This window comes from Schistosoma mansoni, chromosome 2, assembly GCF_000237925.1.
Source record: "Schistosoma mansoni strain Puerto Rico chromosome 2, complete genome".
In the NCBI taxonomy this organism is placed as follows: Eukaryota; Metazoa; Platyhelminthes; class Trematoda; order Strigeidida; family Schistosomatidae; genus Schistosoma; species Schistosoma mansoni.
The window spans coordinates 21,517,885-21,542,274 of NC_031496.1; the positions used below are offsets into that span (position 1 = coordinate 21,517,885).

The window sequence follows — 24,390 nt, forward strand, 5'->3', positions numbered from 1 at the left end:
CAAAAACGATCTTGTTACAGTTTACGATATCGTTAATGAAGGGGACTTTCGCAGCATCAAATAAAGAGAGCTAGCATTATTTTAAAAGGAAGTACGTTTGAACTACTGACTATTGCTTTCCGTTGGTTGAATGCCAGCATCGGCTCTTTGGAATAGCATTGTAAGTATTAATTTAAAACAATTTTGGTAATAAACATTTTAGAACACTACAGTACTTATAAATTACAAATCAATTTTAAGCAAACAACAAAACGGAGAATAAAGGCAAAATCTGAGCCAATGTGGACGACATTGATTAAGAAAATCCGGTGTTTATTCAGACGAAATTGCAACTAAAAGTCATCTTTTTGGCACACGAAAAGGAAATTATCAGACACTTCGTCTAAATGTCTCAGACGAGGTAAACATTTTGCCAATTCACATCAATGAGAATAGTGACAGACGTAGCATTTAAAATTTATTTTCATTATCAATAATAGTTAACATAATAAACATAAACGTCAAAATCCCAATCACAGTGACGTCTTCGCATTAGCTTACAAGTTTCATTATCGTCGTTTGACATTCGAAAAAATTTAAAACGTATGTCGTGAACGGTCGCAACATGGCAGACAACAGAAAGGCATATGTTACAAAAGTGACTCATTAAAAACATCCAACATCCAGTGTTTCAGCAGTCAGTAGTTTGTCATTCACAGCCCTCATCATCAATGTGTATTCCAAGATGTAATAAACAAAAGCACGCGTGGAGGGATTTAATCCGTGAATTCTCAGCAGGCGACCATCCAATTTTTGTCACGTCATCAAAAAGCAAGCGAGAGACCGATAGAATATTTCAACTCCCTGCAACAAATGGCCGTCCAGGCATTCCCTCGTCTAGATGCCACAGGACAAGAGGAATTGATAAGATCCCGTTTTGTCGAAGGGCTAGTACCCGGTTCTTTGCAGGATGACGGTGGCGCAGGCCACAGGAGTTAGCCACCAATATAGTCCTCAAAAAGTAACAGACGTTACAGCACCAGGTAGTGGAATTAGCGCCATGACCTTGAAATCCCTCAAACTGACTAAGTTTCAGTTTGGAAAGGACAGGAGGCTTGATGGCCTGTGTTAGTCCTGGCAATGATGGTCTCTCAGCCGATCCAACTTTCTTTTGAAAAAGTAGACGGATGGAGCCTCAACCACGTGCTGAGGTAATGAATTCCACTCGTTGATGATTCAATGGGAAAGTTTTCAGTCTTCAGTAATAAGGATAGTAGGTTGATGAACCTGTGTTAATCCTGACAGATTTCCTTCCAGTGAAGGTCCAGCTTCTTCTTGAAAATGTTCACTGATAGTGCTGATACCACTTGTTCTGGTAAAGCGTTCCAGTCATTGACCACTCGATGAGAAAAACGGGACCCCACCTTTAGTTTATTAGATCGCGGTTTCAGAACCTTCTTGCTACGACCTCGGAGATTATTAGTGCTGGAGGGAGCAAAAAGATAAGACATATTAACACCCAGATCACAATTAAAGATACGAAATGCCAGTATAAGGTCACCTCGCGTCCTACGATAAGATAAGGGGAAAAGATTTAGACGTTTTAAACGCTCATCGTAAGGGAGTTTAGAAGGACCCTTTACTAATTTTCTTCCCACACTCTGGAAACGCTCAAGCGATTTAGTATCCTTTATCAGACATGGGCTAGCTGCTTGGATACAGTATTCTAAGTGTGGCCTTACATAGGTGGGATATAAAATTCGAAACATATCCTCGTCGAAGCATTTAAATGCTCTGCGAAGCGACCAAAGCGCACGATAGCCTTTGGAAGCAACCGCATTGCAGTGCGTAGTGGTTTTCAAGTCGTGACTTATAATTACTCCTAAGTCTTTGTGCTCTAGGACGCGTGGCAGAGATGTACCATTAATGGTATAGTGGTAACTAATATCGTGCCCGATGTGCATGAACACGCTCTTTTTGGAATTAACTTCCAGGCCCCAATCATGAGCCCACCTAACTAATTCGTCTAAATTTGCTTGCAGATAACAACGATCAGTCTCATTTCTTATTGTTCTCCAGATTTTAACATCATCCGCAAACAATAACGTCGACGACTTAAGTAATAAAGGTAGTTCATTAATATACAGAAGGAAAAGTAAAGAACCTAAGATGGTGCCTTGGGGTACACCACTTTTGACCGGTTTCCATTCGGATAGCGTTCCACTGACCCTTACTCTCTGTCTGCGGTCACATAAGAAGCATCTTATCCATTCCTGTATAGCACCTGTTATTCCAAAGCTCGAGAGCTTTTGCATAAGACCTAAGTGTGAAACCTTGTCAAACGCTTTGCTGAAATCTATGACTGTCACGTCGACAGACAGGCCGTTGTCTAGGGCAGCTGTCCAATCCTCTCTCGCAATGAGTAAGTTAGTCAAGCATGAATGCTTGTTACGAAACCTATGTTGCTCGGGAGTTAACAGATTGTACGAATCTATGTGACTCAGTAGCTTAGCCCGAATTAATTTTTCAAGTAACTTAACTACTATGCTGGTCAGGCTAACAGGCTGGTAGTTAGATACGATCCGTCTCTGACCATCCTTAAATATAGGACTAACTATGGCGTCTTTCCAGTCTCTAGGTAGTTGAGCCTGTGAAAGGGACATGTTGAAGAGCATCGTGAGCGGTCTTGAGATAATGTCCGCAAGCGATGACAGCAAACGTGGGTGTAACTCATCGGGGCCCGGTATCTTACAAGGTTTGAGGTTAGTTATCAAAGAACAATATCCTCTGTCACGTGTAAAGGTCCAAAGGCTGGTATCTCGTTGTCAACGGGACAAGTCGTTGTAAAACTAAATGTAGAGTAGACTTCACTGAAATAGTTAGCAAATGTCTCCGCTTTTGCTAGATCAGATTCAGCCAATAAATCTGAATTTTCGCTTAACAGTAACGGGGGGATACCATCACTACGTTTCGTCCGCCTTTTAACGTACGAAAACAGTCGCTTCGGACAGGTACGGCTATCGTATGCCAACTGTCGTTCGTAAGCCGTGTGGGATTTAGCTATGGTCGGTAGTCAGCTGACAAGTAATTCGTTTTGGGCTTGTGAACTTGTTTGGAGTGTCCTCGTAAATTTTCTGTTTTGGAAGACAAGAAAAATGAGGGCATAAATAATAGTCTCACCGCTTAAGTAGATGTTTAAGGGAATGTCCAGAAGTTTTAAGGATACTGTAAGCCATTAGGTCACTTCTAAGACACCTGTACTCTAACGGGTAAAGGTTAGGTGATTAGAGGCGCTCTTTATAAGGTTTCAATTTGAGTCCCCGAACTGATTTCGTGGCTCGCCGTTGGATACGCTCCAGAGTGTCCTTATCTTTTTGGAGTGAAGGAGGAAAAACTATGTTTCCGCACTCTATATGGGAACGAATAAAACTTTTGAAGACTATGTGGAAAGTTCTTCCGACAAACTGGCCAAAAATGCGCTTCAGTGTTACCAGTGCAATGTTCTCTCGGAAGGCATTATTATCGTAGTTATTTCGAAACTTAAGGAAACCAAATGCTTCGATTTAGGCGCCGCGCAGTACTCCAGTACTCACACAAATCGAATGATGAGGTGTGACGAATATATTTGATGTCTTTTTGTACCAACGCTTGTATTACAAAAATAAACAGATAAAATCTCAGGATTTAAGAGAAGACAAAGTTTTTTATGATCATGCTGAGTTTCAGCACGTCTTCACTAGTGCTGTTGCATAGTTTTTTGTGGTATATCTGAGAAGATTGTCAACGACATCCGAAGTTCATACGACGGACTACACCGCAATGCGGTGCATGGAGGACAACTCCTAGATACATCCGAAGTGAAGACTGGTGTCACACAAGAATGCCTACTCCCACCCTTTCTCTTTCTTCTTGTGGTCGACTGGATTGTGAAGACCTCCATATCTGAGAAGAAGTACGGGACAAAATGGGTAGCTTCAATGCAGCTGTGTAACACGTAGAATCAGCGGTCAGAAAAGGCAGGACAGATCTAAAAGCACAGCACACAATGTTAATCGAGAACTTCACACCAAGAGAGAACGCGGAGTGGAAATCACGAGCCTCTTTATTTTCAAAATCAAAATGCGCAGGGCGAGAGAGTACAGAGGGAAAAGGTCAGTGCACAAAGTAGTCTTATGAGTCATCCTGTAAGCTCAGTGTACGTAGAACTTGCTCTTCTTCCTCCGAAGAGTTTGTGCTTTGGTCGCCCTGCAATAGAGCAAGGGCAACATCCCCACCACTGAATAAAATATAGAAGTCGTGACAACTGTCAGACAACATCAAAGTCAAAATCTTCAACATGAACATCACGAAGAACCACTGCAACTATCATTGAAAAGTAAAGGTACCTATAAACAGCTGACTACTATTCATTATTTTGATGTCTGCTTCCAATTCATGGCGCAGTGTGTTCTTTGGTCTTTTTCTCCTCATTTTCCATTCCGAATTCCAAGTTAGGGCTTTGCGATGCAGTTTGATGGTTTCCGCGATGTGCGGCCTATCCACATCCAGTAAATTTGTCCGCTTTCCTTCTCAGTTACAAGCACGTCTGTTGTCTGCTGTAGTCGATTATTAATTGTAGTCTCTGGTTGGCTGATCTGTAGTATCTTATGTAGGGATGCTGCCCTTGCTCTTTCAACTTGTTCTTTCGCACTGACATCAAAGCCTCATTGTTTATCAGTGATACTAGTCAGGTATGTAGAGGCTCCCACATATTCAAGAGCTTCCCCGTCAAGTGACATTGGGTTGATGCTTTCTGTGTTGTATTTCGGAATTTTACTTTTACCCTTGTGTGTGTTTAGACCTGCTGCTGCACTAGCTGTCTCCTCCTATATTTGTTGCCGTGTATGGGGTAAAACATTCAACTCGTCCGCGAAGTTACAGTTGTCCAGCTGTAATGGAGTTGAAATTGCCATGTGTGATGCTACTAACTGATTCTATTTTCTTTCTATTGCAGGGCGACCAAAGCACAAACTCTTCGGAGGAAGAAGAGCAAGTTCTACGTACACTGAGCTTACAGGATGACTCATAAGACTACTTTGTGCACTGACCTTTTCCCTCTGTACTCTCTCGCCCTGCGCATTTTGATTTTGAAAATAAAGAGGCTCGTGATTTCCACTCCGCGTTCTCTCTTGGTGTGAAGTTCTCGATTAACATTGTGTGCTGTGCTTTTAGATCTGTCCTGCCTTTTCTGACCGCTGATTCTACGTGTTACACAGCTGCATTGAAGCTACCCATTTTGTCCCGTACTTCTTCTCAGATATGGAGGTCTTCACAATCCAGTCGACCACAAGAAGAAAGAGAAAGGGTGGGAGTAGGCATTCTTGTGTGACACCAGTCTTCACTTCGGATGTATCTAGGAGTTGTCCTCCATGCACCGCATTGCGGTGTAGTCCGTCGTATGAACTTCGGATGTCGTTGACAATCTTCTCAGATACACCACAATGTCGAATGTGGTTCCGCAAGGTTCACCTAACCACGCTGTGAGATACGAAGACAAATCTACATCTGTAGCCTTGTCTTCTTTCCAACATTCGGCTTTGCAAATCCTTTTATTCTGCTATCACTGGCAGGAAACCAGTTGTATTCACAGGATATAAAAACCCCAATCTGGCATTTTACCGAACTATAACAGATGAGGTCATTTCCTTTTCATAAAGTTTTGGACAAAACTTTCACCCCTTCTTAAATTGGTAAAAAGTGAACAGTCTTCGTTTGACCTCCAATAAAATTACTAAGCCAGATGGTTTCTATTTTCAGTCCTAGTCGGGTCGCAGGTGACTATGATCACCACTACGTGCCAGGTATGACACTGAATCCCTCCGTAGGCCAAAAACCAGATGGCTGTTGATGGGTGTAATAAGATATATGTGTTGGCGGTCTCGTGGTATCAAAATAATACCGGGACGTGCTAACGTTTACAAGCGGAACTACCGAGCGTATGCGAGTTCGTGCAAGGTCACAGTAACGGAAGAAAGTGTGTTTTTGTACACTTAAACAAACAGGTACAGTAAAACAATCACTGGTACAATTGGTTATAATGATAATTGTTTCCATGATACTAATCACGTTCTCATCATAAAAGTAGGTCACCATGCTATCATGAAAGATATGCAGTAACTCCAAATGGATTGGAACTTCTGCGAGGCATATTAATGATTGTAATGTAAGATGGTTGGAGTAATCGATAGGCAGCTTTAGTCCTAGATTTTGCCTTAATATGAGCACATCAGCCTGGTGTTTTTGTAAACTTGAACTAATTGGTACTTCCTTAGGGTTCTGAAATGGTATCACCTAATTTTTTCTGTTGTTGTAAAGTTACTATTCAATTAATCAGGCTGCAACTGACTTACAGAACACTGATTAGTTACTAAGTCGTAATTAATGTCATCTCATCTACCTTTTATTAATAACCGAATTTTATAGATCCATTCCACAGCATAACAGTCAGGTTTGACAATTCTAGTGAGTGCTGATATTCTAGAAAACATAAGGACTTTGTACAAAAGGATTACACATTCTACAGTAAAAATCTGGATCTCTTAAAACCCTACTATTCATCACAATTCAGGAAAAAAGACAATTATCTAAAATCAAATACATATACATTTATGATTCATTTAATTCAGTTTCAGTTCAGTTTCAGTTTGGAAAGGACAGGAGGCTTGATGGCCCGTGTTAATCCTGGCAATTATGGTCTCTCAGTTGATCCAAATTTCTTTTGAAAAAGTAGACGGATGGAGCCTCAACCACGTGCTGAGGTAATGAATTCCACTCGTTGATGATTCGATGTGAAAGTCGGTAGTCATCTGACAAGTAATTCGTTATGGGCTTGTGAATTTTTTTGGAGTGTCCTCGTAAATTTTCTATTTTGGAAGACAAGAAAAATGAGGGCATATCAGGTGCAAATTTATCACTAAACAATTTGAAAACTGTAATCAATTCGCCTCTGATAGTCAGCATTTAGCAGACACGGTGCACTGCCTCACCGAACGACGCCCGACGTGGGGCTCGAACCCACGACCCTGAGTTTTAGAGTCTCATGATCTACCGACTGAGCTAGCCGGGCTGTAAATACTGGATTTGATATTGTCACTGTGTCTGTAATTTACTGTCATTAATAGGTAGTTTAGACAAATCACTCATTAAATGATTACTTAAATACATTATACTCTGATTAAACATAAGTTAAAACTCGTTAAGTCGATATGGTTTGTGTTTGTTCACTAAATGCAGCTTAACTATGAATATTGAAAATATTATGGAATAGCTTTTTGTTCATTTTGTCTAATCATACAAATATTAAATCATTTGTACTTTTATATTTTTAGTAACATGACTAACACAATTAATATGTGTACACATGATCAATAATCACGCATTTTTTTTACTTTTAAGTTGGTAATTAATTGAATCGCTCACTTTTAAGAAACTAATTCCGTGAACATTTTATTAAAAAGATCACGATGGTTACTCACGTGAAATAAAGTTTGGTATTACCTATTTATAGAGTTGAGATCATGAGTCAATTGAAGCTAGACCACCATGGAAAACCTGGGAGCACTGGACGGCCGTTTCGTCCTATTATGGGACTCCTCAGCAGTGCGCATCCACGATCCCGCACTCGCGAAATTCGAACCCAGGACCTACCAGTCTCGAGCCAGAGCCCTTAACCGATAGACCACTGAGCCGGTATCCAACGGTGTTACCTATTTATATTGACATGTAAAACACAAACGTACAGTGAATCAAATGAAATCAATTTTTTAAGGAGTTCGTGTGACAATACTTTTAATGTTAGTGGTATGTATTTTTCAATAGTTTATAATGATAAGGTCACAATAATGATAACAATATCTAGTATGTGTACGTCTATTACCTGTACTATTAAAATATCCGAAATCTTTCATACTCTATTCTCTCTTGATATTGTAGTTTAAAAATTGTCTGGATGATGTCCAGTTATTTACACACTTAAAGCAACTCCGTTGGCTGTTGATCATATGTAAATAAACGGTTGTGTACAACACTTATAAGGTTATATCATACCGACCAGAAAACAAAAAAGTTGGCAGGAATACAAGACTAGTTAACAAACACTGTGTATTTTTAAAGAAAACTAATATACCAATAGATCTATGCAGAAAAACATGCAACAGTATATATTAATGAAACTTTTTCAGTTATTCATAGGGATAAAATTTCCGAAAATGAATTACCATAGTGATTCTAGATTATGGTTTTACTAATCGTTATTAAAATTAGACATATATTAATACACAAATTATGAGTTGGATATTTATGATAATCAGAAGTATTTGAATTGTAGTATAGACTAGTAATCCCAGGAATAACGCAATTTAATCAAGAAGTATTAGATGAACACAAACGAATGTATTGTATTTGGAATTCAAAATCACAACAGTCATCAATACAAAGAAGTAATTGGTTCATTCAAACATCACAATATTTCTTGCTAATCAACTTTCAATGTAATAAATAACATACTTTCTCTATTTACACGTTTCTATAATCAAGATAAATGTAAAAACTTAGAAAGATAGCAGTACGAGAAGTGTAGGCTTAAAATCTTTGACTAAGTTAATAATGAGTAATCATTACAAATAATGAATTATAAAAACAGTTTTCTCAGTGGAACATAATAATGATGAAATTCCCTCTCTGATTCTATCTGCTTCATCAAGAAGATGTAAAATAATCGTATGCATGATTATCCTTTAAAAAACAAGATTATATACACAACCATCAAAAATCTCAATAGCTGAAAAACATAGTCTTCATTGAAATACTTTTTATATGAAGAATCCTTTTAACGTCAATTTTAGACTTACAAAATCTTTCGCTATTAATGTCGAAATCTACAGTCTTTACGTAGATGAAAATTAATGTATTTATTTATAAGCTTGGTTTCTTTAATATGTCGTACAAATTGACTGCTTTTTATGTTTTTCCCTTCACGAAGACAATTTAATCAACAAGCTGTATGATTCATTGTCGCCCATTGGTTTGAAAAATGTATTAAAGCTTTCTATAAAATTCTATGCCATTTGGCATTGATGAACTCAAAAGATTTCTTAAGAAAAGTTGGATCTATACATAATGTTATGTGGTCGGAAATTCGATCTATGAGAATTATTGCATCTTTAGTTCGAACTAAGTCTTTGTTTGACCAAAAATTAAGTGCCCAATATACAGAAGACAGTGTATGTGAAAATTACATTTGAAATAATCTCAGCAATTGAAATTTAAACAAAACAAATGTTTCTCTTGACACGCTAGTTCTCTCTTCTTCAGGTAAATATATACAGGCAGAAAGAAGGAGTGACTGTCTACATCAGTTTCACCGATTGTAACAAATGTATTCATCCATGCCTAGAATTTAACTGCAATATGTGGATGGCATTTTTGTTGTTATCAGGTAAAATCGGTCAGAGGGAATGTTTAGACGTGTTAGGGCTATACCGGTTAGCATTAAGTTGACCAAAGAAATCGAGTCTCAGGATAGAAGACTGGCGATTCCCGATTATTTGATTGAATGAAGATATACCAATAGTGTGAAACTTTGCATATTTGAGAAATCAATTCATTCTGAAAGATACCTAGGTTACAAGTTGGGGTGCTTTCTTTCAGTGAACGTCACGGTTGCTAGAAATCTGACGGTCAGAAGTTATTGTCTTATTACGGGGAAAAATAGCAACAGATTAAATGAATTCTATCTTATCTAAACTTAGGACAAATAATTACAGTAGAATCCTGTTATAAAAATTATTAAAAAAGAAAGGAAAATTAAATCAGAGTGTTTACTAAGAGGATGAAAAAACAACGTAGTCATACCATACAGTGAAGAAATATCGGAAGAAATAGAAAGAGTGCTGATTAAAGATAATTGAAAAGCTTATTTTTGGCCTAATGAACCCAAACTTAAAGAGACACAAACTGTTTAAAATACGTTCCTAAATCCTCTTAGGACGTCAAAAAGCTTGAGAGTAAATAAGCAATACCATTACACTCATTAGAAAGACGATGCAAGAATTAACCTTGGAATGAAAATACTCCTGAAAGATTTGGACGCTAATTAAGTAATAATAACGGTTGGAACGTTGTATGTACGAGCGATCCAGAATAACACGAATGGAAATGACAAAATATAGTCATCTAGGATACGGTAACTGTTTATCAACAAATAAAACATTAACCTTAACATCAATCGCAACTTTTCAAATCGTAGCTTGATTCCAGTATAAACATTTACTTGGTAATTACGTTTAGACTTAGATTATGTTAAACTTAACAACACAACTATGATACTGATCTGAATGTACGTCTACTTTGACAAGCTTATTTTACTCATATGCATTATTGTTTCCATCATAAATAGAAACGATTAACTTGTCCTTGGTCATACCCAGAGAGATCATTTTTCTCACTGACTTTTAGCAATGAAAGCATACAGAAGAACATATACTTGCAAACACTTTCACATTGAGAATGGTTTTCACATCAAATACCTCATAATCTCACCATACAAAAAGACCCATTAGAATTGAACTGAGGGACGAGAAAACCAAAAGTAAGTTCCAGATGTCTTTAAATATGGTGGTTTAATTTAAGCGATTAGGTTGACTAATATTTTAACTAAAATGGGGGAGTTGGGCGTAATCCAATCTGACTGGTCGCAGTCACTGATTGTCCCAAATATATAAGAAGGGATCAAAATCATCCTGTAATAACCATAGAGGGATTAGTTTGACTAATATAGTATCTAAAATACTAGCCTCAATAATTATCGGGTGAACTTATGAACTGCAAACACGAGAAAATCAGGCTGTCTTCAGACCTGGTCGTGGCTGTATTGACCACATATTCACTATTCGTCAGGTTTTAGAACACATGCATGCTTTTCAGTGTCAAACAATGATAGTTTTTCCTGACTGAGAAGCAGCATTTGACTCTGTAGACCGAGAGGTTCTGTGGCAGTGTCTGTCATTGAAAGGTGTGCCTCAGAAGTACATAAACTTGTGATGGCTCTTTACTCGAACACTATCAGTTATATTGTTATAACGTATGAATTTGCCCTCTCTCTCTCTCTCTCTCTCTCTATATATATATATATATATATATATATATATATATATGCGTCCGATGATACAGGAAATACGTACGAGCAGTCTTGGGTGCTATTCGGTCCTTCCTATCTGCCTAGCCCAGCCCGTTAAGTCCAGAACACAAATAACAGCCTCGGCAATATGAATCATTATTCACAAGCATACTGGGTTTATATACTAACCAAACAGACCAAAATATACCAAAAAATAGAAAGATAACATTTGTACAATAATTGGCCAATGTGGCTGTGGATAGGGGGAAAGTAATCAATAATAATAGTTCAAAGGTCAAAATAAAGGTTATGATAAGAGGAACACGAATACGATTAGGTCAGTTATTTAACAACTATACAATAGGAAATAGGCATATTACATTTGTCCATAATAGACCTCAGATTTACCATTCATAATTCACCAGGGGATATAACATATATCAGAGCTTATGGAGAACTGTCATATGAGTTTACAACCTCAAGTGGTGTACGGCAAGGCTGTCCATTATCTCCATTTTTGTTTAACCTCATCATTAACCTACTACTGGAAATAACGTTCTCGTCGACTGAATTTTCAGGATTTGATCTAACAGGAGGTCCACTTATCGACTCAGGATACGCAGATGACGTAGTCCTGTTTGGTGAAGAAGCTGACTAAATGCAGTCTTTTGGTAGCACTGAGTAACAATGTAAGGATGTTTGGGATGCGTTTCTCCCCCACCAAATGTAAGTTGTTGCTCCAGGACTGGCCTATGTCAACACCTGAACTAAGGATAGGGAGCGAAGTAGTCGAACGTGTCGACAACTTCACTTATCTTGGAAGTCTGATCAGCCCTAATGGGTTGGTGTCTGACGAAATCTGTGCACGGATTCAAAAAGCTCGTTTGTCTTTTGCCAACTTACGTCACCTATGGCAAAGGCGAGATATCCGTCTATCAATTAAGGGACGAGTATACTGCTCAGCAGTTCGTTCTGTTCTACTTTACAGCTGTGAAACATGATATTTAAGAATAGGAGATACTCGTATGTCACTAGTATTTGACCACAGATGCCTTGTAAATATTGCTTGCAACTGGTGGAATCACGGGGCAAGTAAAAGTGAGGTATTGGGGAATGATATTAAATTAGTTGATGAAGTTGTGAATCTTGATCGACTGAGATGGTTGGTCCACGTGTTACGTATGCCTGAACACCGATTACCAGGACGCGCAATACTGACTAGTATTGGGGACGGTTGAGAGTTAGGGGCGTCCAAACCAAGACGTGGCGTCAGTCCTTGAGTCACTGACTTATGGTCTGACTCACGTTGGTAGCTGCAGGCTGCTTGGTTGAGGTTCATGAGACTATCGTAATCAGTGGTTGGAGACTTGGTGACGTGGCTCAGAATCGATCACAATGGTTTAGGTGTATACACTCTTTATCTTCCCTTAAACCTTGAGATTAGAATTGCTTCATATCTGTCTTTCTTCCTGTAGTATATCTCTATATACAACCTTTCTTTTATATATTACCACCATTAAATTAACTACTATGAATTCGGTGTTGATCTTGTTGTGCTAATGAGGTATGGCAATTTGGACTGATGCACATATGTGCCTGGTCGTACTTTGTAACTGACTGACTGATACAAGAAATAAACATTTGAAAATTATTGAATAGATTTTTACAGCATGATTTTTATACTTTACATATTCTTTTACAATTTTGATTATTTCCTTGAAGAAGTTCAGATTAGTTAGTCGGCTGAATGTCTGGAATTATCCACGTTTAAATAGCCTAAATGTATATTTTAGTTGTTCTTATTATTCATGTTTTGCAGTAGACTCCTCTTAACTTCTGACTCTGAAACTTTCTGATTCGTCATAGATAATTTGGCATAAACTTTAGCCCACAACTTCTAAGGGTCCCCTGGATTACTACTGTATCCCGACTCTGCTATGATCAGCAAATAACTGTAATTTTATGTGGATTATCTTATCAAACATAGTTCCGAATTGTCTACTGCTTATGATAAGTCACAAAAAAATCAGATTCATTTTGTAGTAGTAATCATAATTACATGTGAACCGCCATATTCCAGGTGATGCAATATGTGGTCAAGAATTTTGAAATCGTTCGTCTGAAATTTCTAGGTGATCCATGGATCAGTTGAGCTTTACTTTTTATTTCGAAATAAAACAGACGCACTCAATGTTTTGATGCTCATGTGTGATGTTTGTATGAACTAACGATTCCATTGTACTCGATGACTGCCTAATTTTGAATCCCAAATACAATACTTTCGTTTGTGTCCATCTAATAGTTCTTAGTTGAATTGAGTTATTCCAGAGATTCCTAGTTTGTACTCTTAATTATCACATTATGACAAAAAAATAAACGTGATGTAATCAATATGAATATTGTTTAAAATTCAGAAATACAAAGGCTAAAGTACAATGCATTCTATCTTATTCGTAAATGAGATGTTTACACAGCTAGTTTATTTTAATTGAGATCTTGAACTGATCAATGTTAGACCACTATTGAGAACATGGAAACACTGGACAGACATTTCGGCCCAGTATGAGACCCCTCAGTGGTGCCCACCCACGATCATATACGTGGGACATTAACCCAGAACCTTAGGTCTCGCGCGCAAACACTTAACCTTTAGACCACTGAGCTGGTATCCAATGGTGTTAATGTCTAACTCCAATCAAACCACGATATTGTGCGGGACTTTAGTAATGTAAATAAAAGAAAATTGTAGCACATAATACATGATGATCATGACGAAAAACGATCAATGCGTCATGATAGATTTAGCTGTTTTTAGGACAGGTAACAAGTTAACAGAATCAGGATGTTTTATAAATGGTATTATTTAGAAATGTATCTACGATCTTTTAGTATGTCTAACGTTAATTACATACTATTATTTTAGTATTTAGTGACAGAAATGCGTAGGCGTGAATTGTTTGTTTTGGACAACACACATACTGAACTTCTCTTAATTACACCAATCAATCCGTTTATTGATCAGGCAAATTTAAAATCGGTTTTTGGTTACAAATTAGTAAATACTAAATAATATTTAGAATTCTATGATTCAATAAAGAGAAGTAACCTGAATAGATCAATATATGAATGAAGAGCCTTATGACTTTCACGTTTTCTACTTGTAATTAACTGTGGTTATTTCAATTAAAGAATTGATCAAGCCAGCACCTATCCACCGGCATATATATCGTCACGAATAGACAACAGCTGAAGAATCGTGGGAAATTAGAGAGGACTCTTAATTTGCCATTCCTCGAAACGGTTTTGTTTTATAAACTGTCGACAATCGTATTTGTGCACAGATATGTTGTTCATTTCATTGAAATCACTTTTAAATTATAGATATCATAAAATTTAATCGTTATGACTTAAGTAAGGAGTTTCAGAAAGCAATAATTGTTTGTTTACTGTCTCCAGACTCTGAGTGAGTTTATAAATTGTTTATAGACTTGAAGTGTCGGTGTATAGGTGCTGGCTTGATCAACTTTTTAATTGAAATAACCACAATTAATTACAGGTAGAAAACCTGAAAGTTATAATGCTCTTCATTCATATATTGATCTATTCAGGTTACTTCTCTTTATTGAATCATAGAATTCTAAATATTATTTAGTATTTACTAATTTGTAACCAAAAACCGATTTTAAATTTGCCTGATCAATAAACGGATTGATTGGTGTAATTAAGAGAAGTTCAGTATGTGTGTTGTCCAAAACAAACAATTCACGCCTACGCATTTCTGTCACTAAATACTAAAATAATAGTATGTAATTAACGTTAGACATACTAAAAGATCGTAGATACATATATAGATACATATATATACACCAAATAAAAACTTCCTATAAGACAACTAAAACTTTAAGAGACGCCTTAGTTGGAAATAAAAATAAAATTCCGCCCACTTAACTCAAAAATTGTGTCTACAGATTAGGTTGTGTCGGTTGTAATGTGTTCTATATTGGAGAGTCTTCCCGTAAGATCTCGGCTCGTGCCAAGGAACACTTAAGTTATACAAAAAGACCTAATAATTCTGTAGAATTGGAAAATTTACAAATTAAATCAGCAATGGCAGGACATGCTATTTTCAATAATCATCGAATCGATATTAAAAATATCAAAATAATTCAGAAAGGCTTTTCCAACTACAAAGAGAGACGAATAGCTGAAGCGTTTCACAAAATACTAAATGCCTCTGTCCTTAATAGGAAAGAAGGCCTGAACTTCATCCGACCTGGACTATTTGTCCAGAGAACCACACTTGACCTTATTTTTATTATTTTTACACACAAACGCACATACGGAGACACAATCTCAACCAACTACTTCATATTACAAATGCATACCTTTTCCATACCCACATTCTGACACAAATTAATACAGTAACAGGCCATACAAATTCACCTTGATCAAAAATTATTTGACATTGACATATGCAGACCTATTATGATTTTGATTGTACCAGAAACATTCTGCATAGGTTCCTTTGTATTATTTAACCTTGTGTTAATTTAATTCGGTTATTTATTTACTCCGAAGAAGTGCCTTACATTAAGTCACGAAACGTCAGAAATAACACTTTTCTACATATTAGAATATAACGAAAGTATACTTATTATTAATCCTCTGTACAATGCTCAATTTATTTGAAACTATCAAGTCCAACCTTGGTATTGATTTCATACAAGTAAGCATAATGTAACCAACAGATAGAAATAACTGACTAAGTCATATAATCACTCCTTCGTAAAGTGTGGTCTTATGTTAGAAACAATCAATTTTACATGTCAGTCTCACTTAAACTGATTATGTCATTACCGTCTATATCAATATTTTTTAGGCTCAGTGTATCGGACGAATGAATCCTGAAGTAAAACATCTCTCATTTCTTTAATGAAAAAAACCGTGAGAAAAATAAACCAACAACTATGGAGTTTATGCTTTAAATTTTAAGTATTCAGAATTTTGAAAGATTATATAGTCTTTATAAAATCCCATGAATAAATTATTTTTTATCAGAATGGGGTTTGTGGATATGGTAGTAATTTCGATAATTGAATCCATAAGTCGATCTAAGCTAGATTACCATTATGAACCTTCATGACTAAATTACCCAATATAGTCTACATATACATTGATAAAGCACGCAATTCACAAATGTACCTTTGAAAAAGACTGTTAACATATTATGTGACAAACTATTCCTTATTTAGTTTCTATTTTTTACTTTAGTTTATACAATGTTAAATTTAGGTTAGTATAATTTCTACCCAATTCATTTCCACTAGTATGATTGTAAGATCCTAACTAAGTTTGGCTGAAGAATAACTGTCTAGTTACGTAGAGACGCGTGGACTCCAATCGAAATCAGAACAAGGTGATTGAGGTAACAACGGTTCTAAATTTTACCATAAATACAAATGTAAAAATTTACCTAAACAAATATTACCACTCAGTTATTCAACCAATAATTGTTCCCTCAATAATCGATCTAAATTACAATAAATAGACAAATTGATAATAAACATAAGAAAATTACCGAACGCACCAAAAAATAAGTATTATTCTATCCTTTCTGGATAGATCAAGTGCAAATCCGTTCAAAAGATAATAGTTTGTTGCTTTATAACACAAAGTGTTTCCAATTCTGGGAAAGTGCTTCAATTCACAACCAAAATTCACGATCCCAATCAAATCAAGCCACACAATCAAAGAGGGAACAATCAATATGGCTGCCGCCAAGATTAAATATCAACTAAAACAACATAGATACAGTTCAGAAAGAAACAGAAACTCAGTGAAAGCGAAAGAGAAAAATGAGAAAACTATTATAAAATGAAACATTAGAATCTCAAATGGCATCAAAAAGACTAACAAAAACGTACAACTAAAGAAACCATTCAGAACAAGTTGCAAATATATGCATAGAGAGATTTTCACACACGAAACCTTCAAAATGGATCTTACAGTGATCTCTTTATTTCAGCTACTATTACTTATAAGTACTTTCACTTAATCAGTGTTCTGTTTTCTATAGGATATCGATTGAACAATATAAATACTTTTTTTTACTAAAATCTTAATTCTAAGAGGATACTCAATTACAAAGCAATTTTGTTTTGTTCATCGGAAAACTACATCGTTTAGGCTTTTGTTCGCTACAATTGTTCAATATTATTGTGCATAAGGACAAAAAGATTATCTCTTTCTTTTAAATTTCAGTTTTCTTTTGAGAAGGAATATAAGTATCTCTCAATTGATGTACTAATTTATGTTTGACTATGATCTCTATTTTATAACAGGCTTCTGCAAGATGTATAATGGTCTGTTTGTCCTAAATGTCTTTAGAAAAATATAATAATGTTAACCAAGCTGTAAAAGTAACCTTTACATTCATTCTGGTACTTACTATCATCTGTTATATCCGTTCATATTTAAATGAAATATAAGTTTAATGATATGAAGTAGTAAGATAAATAATTCAAATTATTATTAATTGTTGAGATCTATGTACATCCAACTGGTAGGTATGGAATACAAAGAAATGGGGATTATGAACTCTACTGTTAATCTATATATGAGATATAGTTTATAGATTTAGTGTTATATATATATTGTGCATTTGCTTTTCCCTAACATTTACTGAAATCACAAAGTTTTTCTGTTTGTTCGATTGTTTTTTATGAAACAGCTTTACTGACTTTTATTGATTTCATTACAGATAAATGAAAAAAAAATGCACTTTTTTGGCAAAGTTCCAAATATATGTAATCAGGTCAACCTAAATCAATCAATTCAGAAATCAGTACACAAATAAAATTATTCGTACCGACTTTATCGACATTGAAATAATTGTGAATGAATTAAAACATTTATATTTTTTAAATGTATTTATATTTTGTGTTGTGAATTTAACCTTATATGAGAAGATACTATTCTGTATTATCAGAATGGGGATTTGTGGAGATTGTAGTAAGTTTAACAATTGAATTCATGAGTCAATCTAAGCTAGATCAACGTTAAAAACCTGGAAGCACTGGACCGATGTTTCGTTTTCAGCAGTGAGCACTCACGATCCCACAAGCGGAACATGAACCCCGGAACATTCGGTATTGCGCGCGAACGCCTAACCTTTATATATTATTGTATTACTATAGCTAATAAAGGTCTAGGTAAATTATTACAAAGTGCTCTTTTTGTACCAATTATATTCGTTCTTAACTTAGTTATTCCTGAAATTTAGATTGCCAACCTAAAAAATATATATTGTAAATTAGGTCAAGAAGGAAAATAAGACAGTCTTCAGTATATTTATCGTCCACTGAAGATCCACACATACCAGTAGTGACTGATTATTTGCAGTCCCACATATTAACAATGTAAAATTATAACCCTTATCAATGACAGTTTGTTGAAGAAATACCAAGTATTGTAATTTTATTTTAATAACTCGATTTCCAACATGGAATCCAAGCTGTATTAATCAGTGAATGATAAATAAACAAATTAGCTGTTTATAATCACTTTTTACCAAATATGTTAGGTGATTTGATCAAATCGAATAACTCGTGTTTCACATTCTCCCCATTTCATGGTTATTGTCATAGTAAACATATAAGGAATAAATGGTTCGCAGGTAAGAAACAATTTATTCATACCAGTCAGTCACTTGATAAAAACACATTAATTTAAATATTTTTCTTCAGGGTTTCTCACTGTCTACAAACAACCTGAATCAGTAGTAGGTAATCACATGAATTGTGTTTCTTAATACCTCTGTCAATTAAATTTTGTCCAAATATTAACTGTACCGTGGAATAAAGAGATGAAAAATAATTTTGTTATTTAAACCTCAGCTTAAGACAAGGAGGTTATGATAGTGTTTTCATATAATGACTGTTACTTTGTACATTATTCCGCGACTAATTAAAATAATAAAGAACAGTACTTTCAAGTGTGCTCACTACTTTCTTTATGACCTCGGTTCAAGTTCATTTATGACCACTAGAATACGTATTAGACAATCCTGGAATTCACTAATTGGTATACCAAATTCAAATATACTACCTCTACTTATCAAAAAAATGATATTTAAATGGAAGGAAATTTTATCCTTCCAATTATAAAAATAGGTTAGTTAAGACACTGTTTAATGACGAATTTTTTTGACTACACTATTAATTTTAACTGATTGGTTAGAACTGGTATACACTTTAAACTAGAATCATAATTAACGTATCATACGGAAATTCTGGTAAAGTGTGATTAGGCGGGTAATATGGAAAGCAAATAGCTGGAGTTTAGTCGGGATTACAGAGACCTTTCCAAAGAAACTTCCAAGAAAATTTTGGAATAAACCCGTTTACTAGAAAGCTGAATAACACGACAGCAACACTACAATAAGGCTAGATCCTAACTTCTAGTCCTACATCTTGTAAAACCTAACGCTTAACCCTAACATACTGACGTTAACTAATCATTCCACTAGATAACCATCAACAAATTCTTTGGAAATACAAGATATAGTGAAGACAATGAGTGTCGGTGACAAGCTACCTGTTATAAACTTAAGGATGCCGTCGCCAATTGTTATAAACGTAGAGGATACTAGTTATAACTGGAGGGGTTTCTTGTTATAACAGTCCTTTTACTTTTTACACGTATGTGGGACGTTAATTTGCCTTAGACGAATATCTACACTAGATTCCCACCCAGTGTCTATTCTACAGGACTTCAACAGAACTCAGATCAAGAACACGAGATTAGCCTGACTACAACGTCAATATATTTCCACACCAAAATCCGACACAAAGAACAGTCAATCAATAAGTGTCCATCAACAGGGAACAGTCAATACATAATAAGGATAGGGGAATATATATATATAACACATAACACCTGTCATCCTATCTAATGTCTGACTCATCAAGCAACCAATCACTGTCATTCTCGCCCACACATCATTACCCAAAAGTGTTTTAAATTCGTTCATCGGTTAGCTGAAGACCGTTAGTTTGGTATAGTTTTATCGATAACACTTAAACTTTTACAAAAGTCTCCATAAGAGACTGAATATAAGTTAGCCATTTTTAATGACAATGTCAGTTTTCCTCTTGTTCCGAATAAAATCTAACAGTCATATAATATTTACACTTTCGTACCATTATTTTAATCCCAAACATAAAATTACAGTAAGTTGGACCTAAAATCTAAAAATAATGTGTAACTGTTTGGTTGTGTTTCATAAAATAGTTTATTAAGTTTGGTCATTTTGATTAAAAGAATTATGATAGAGATAAAATTTCATCAATATAAAGTCTCATTATCATTTAGTTCAAAATAATTGTCTGTATTCATGCATCACCATACTTATCTTATTAGAAGTCGGTAAACCCAAAACTAGGAAGCATGAAACATCAGTCTAATTATCGTTTGGAAACTCTGAAAAGGAACATACTATGGTCACAAAAATATCACTCCATATGTTCAGGATTCTGGAAGTAATAATAATTGGCTTTTCTTGACAAGTGGAGTCATAATTCATACAACCAACTTGGTTTCATGTGATCTAGCTTGATCCAGTGGTAGTTAATTCTAAACTAAATGAAGTCAAAAGTTATTCCAGTGGGTTAAACGATCGTATTTATCCGCTAAGCATACTGGCGTGATGGAAGTTTTCTTCGATGTGATCTTTGTTATCTTTATTTTAACACGGTATTTGTATTCATTATTGCAGTTGTAGACTGGAATTCCATTGTAGCAGTAAGCGAACATGATATGTAATGTTAATTTATTGTGAAGGGAAATAGGTAACTGAAATCCTTATTCCATTGTCAACAAATACTCTAATAAACTAAACGAAGAGAGACTTCGTAGATTAGGTCTTTCTTCTATTTACAGACCAGGTGGTAACCAAATACGGAAGCTGAATTTACAAGGTACACTAAGTTCCAACTTTGTAAGTTGTCAAATACTTGAAGGCTCCTCAGTCAAAGAGGTTAAGTTGAGGTGGACATCTTTTAACGTCACTAACCAGTGTCTTGTTCAATGGACGCCTGACTGGTGCTACTACAGTTCCATCACCAAACAGATTTAAGAGAAATCTAGATTATTACTCATGAGTTGACGAACTGTCTCCAGCTGGAACACAAAACAAGTCGATGAAACAAGTTGTCATCGTTTGTATTCATATTCCTAAGTTTGTACATGACGAACTGTCTTATTTCTTCATGCTCTCCTTTATTTTATTGCTCCACAGACATCCAGCCCATATAACTACCCTGTCTCTTGAAAATACAATGAGCTTCCATCAAATTTTACATCAAGTCACCAGCAAGGGCAAAAGTGTACCTCAACGCGTGTGAATACTTGTCCAATGCCCATCAGTCTTCTGTTTTTAAGACAGGAGACAAACTCGTCTTTTTCTCCTTGTATTTCGGCCAACTAAGTTTTTTCAGGCTATAGGAGCCACAAGTCAAACCATAGATCCTAAAAAATGACCGAAGAGTTACAGTCGTTGGTCTAAACATCACTGGCCTGACGAAACCACGGCATAGTGCGCAATGCAGCAAGATACTGACAGGAATATACCCTATTAAAGCATTAGAATTTGGTGCATCCACTCTTTGTGTTCTACCAAATTCTAATTCTCTAAATTCTTCATGGCCCTATCCTTTTTCTCATTTCAAATTTATCTCACTGTATTATACTCCTTCAATAACATTTTCAAACCCTAATCTTTCACATAATGCTTATACTCTTACTAATTCTACCACTGTGGGATTTGAATCGACAACTTCATCTCTGTGCTAATGTGGTATGGCAACTCCAACTGATGTACGTACGTACGAAGTTCTACGTTGGGACTGACTGACTATTAAAGCATAATAAACTACTGAACAAATGAGTCATCCAGATCATGAAGCGTGAACATAGACAAATAGTATCACTTTATTCTCCTGACCTTATCCACAAAGTGATTGGCGGATAGGAAAAGAGTAAGACAGACACGCACAACCACTCAACCAATCACTTTATCCATTACTGTCTGGTTAAAATCTAACTACATGGCTAAGGCTGATCATCATAAAGTGAAGGTATTGCGTAATGATGGGTACTTCTGGACCTTGCCCTTCTGATTTCGTCGTCGAACGATTTATTGGTCGTGGATGCTACTCTTTTGTGTATGAAATTCGAAAAACAACTGGCTTTGATAGCGGTTCTAAATATGCTTTAAAACGTTTTCTTCTGGAGAGTGACTCCGCAGTTAAATGCGTTTTGAGAGAAAGACGGATTTTAGAACGTCTTGCTTTGTGTGATTTCCAAAGCCCATTTCTTCCTATGCTTTGTTACAGTATGTGGGAAAACTATTCATCTGCTTTTGTTCTCCGAGAAGGCTCGGGCTGTGATCTTTATGATCTCCTATGTCACGTTGGTTGTCTGTCAGAAAACAATACACGTTTTTATATCGCAGAGGTTATTTGCGGCCTGGAGCATTTGCATTCAATGAGTATTGTACATTTGGATGTCAAACCTGAAAATATCCTTTTTTATCCTGATGGCCATGTATTCGTTTCGGATTTAGATCGTTCCTATGATATTTCTCAAAATATCAAGCCCACACTAGATGACTTTACCGGAACTCCTCTATTCATGGCTCCGGAGGTCGCTCGAGGTGAAGCCATAGACACCAGGTCGGATATATGGAGTCTGGGTGTCCTTGTGGCGGAGATGGTTACTGGTCCTATCCGACGTGAAGCTGAAAATACCGCTGAAGAATTTAAACGAGCTCGTATGGGTACATATTCCATACGGGGTTTAAAGCGTCTTTCAAAGCCTCTTCAGTCGTTTTTTAGCGCCTGTTTGCAACGTCAGCATACACAACGTCCTTACCTTAAAGGTGTAAAGGAGCTTCGGTTCTTAAAATACGTTGACTGGTGTAAGGCTGGGTCCAGACTTCTTCGTCCTCCATATTCGACTTCAGAGCTCCGTCACCGATTGTCAAAAGAAGATAAGACCTCGGTATCCTCCACTGATGTAAATCTCCTTTCTGGAGCATTTAAACCTTGGAGACCAGCGAATTTCAATTCAAAAATGTTACAGAGCGCAAACACTGATGATTCTGAACCTGGGAATATTCCGTCCTCCTTGAAAAAAGCAGGATACACTGAAGATAAACTGGACTTACTGTTTAGCTCGTTCAACTTTATACATCCGAGTTTACAGGCGTCTGTTGCCGATACTGACATTTCAGATTCTTTATCAAAACTAACAATGAAGCTAGATACACCGACAGATTGTTCAGTCGATAACATCCCAAATACTAAACATTCTAAAGGTCTTACTAATGGTAATTCTATGGGGCCCAAGCTTTTCCGAAGACCTAGGTCCAGAGGTACATCTATTGGGGATTGACTATTTTACGACTTGAAACTGTACTTCATATATATGCTCGTTCATGCAGTTACTTCAAATAACAATCTAACAACTGGGTTTTCAAGCCAAAAGCAAGTAACTATCTTATGTGGTTTTAATTTAGTGTTTTACTTTCCAAGGATGTGTTTGTCATGTAAATATATAATGTTTAGTGTTCTTCGGATCACAGTGTCTTCTCGTTCCTGTTGTAGACCATTTGCATTGTTCGAACTAGTATTGTACTTAAATGACAACATAACTTTTTAAGATGTCTCCGTTCAATTATACAGTGGATTATCTATGTAAGTATGCAGTTTTGGACTTAATTTCTACACGGAAACACTAGGTAGTAGTTGTCGATTTGAAATACGTGAATAGTCGGTACTGGCAATGTTCCCTATTGTTTGGCAGTTTAAACATAAAAGTGGTTAGAAGTCTTTGGAGTTCCTCGTAAGAATGTACATATTCAATTTTCCACTTACAGGACATGTATGCATTTAGATTTTGCAAATTATAGTTACACTTGATAATAGACCTATTGCTGGAAATAACACTTTCGTCGACTGAATTTTCAGGATTTGATCTAACAGGAGGTCCACTTATCGACTCAGGATACGCAGATGACGTAGTCCTGTTTGGTGAAGAAGCTGACTAAATGCAGTCTTTTGGCAGCACTGAGTAACAATGCAAGGATGTTTGGGATGCGTTTCTCCCCCACCAAATGTAAGTTGTTGCTCCAGGACTGGCCTATGTCAACACCTGAACTAAGGATAGGGAGCGAAGTAGTCGAACGTGTCGACAAC

The 24,390-nt window shown here is 36.2% G+C and overlaps 1 protein-coding gene and 1 non-coding gene across 2 annotated transcripts; one reads left to right on the forward strand and one right to left on the reverse strand.

Annotated features, from left to right (window-relative positions):
• Nucleotides 1-7,012: 7,012 nt before the first annotated feature.
• Smp_tRNA_00181_Sup_CTA.1.1 lies at nt 7,013-7,084 on the reverse strand. The gene has a single exon. It is a non-coding gene (tRNA).
• A 15,195-nt stretch (nt 7,085-22,279) lies between these two features.
• Nucleotides 22,280-23,771, forward strand: Smp_157370 (serine/threonine kinase; the record flags this gene model as incomplete). The annotated part of the gene is made up of 1 exon (XM_018796079.1): nt 22,280-23,771. The coding sequence occupies one exon, from the start codon at nt 22,280-22,282 to the stop codon at nt 23,585-23,587; it is 1,308 nt and encodes a 435-aa protein (XP_018650327.1). The 3' UTR covers nt 23,588-23,771.
• Between the last annotated feature and the right edge of the window lie 619 nt (nt 23,772-24,390).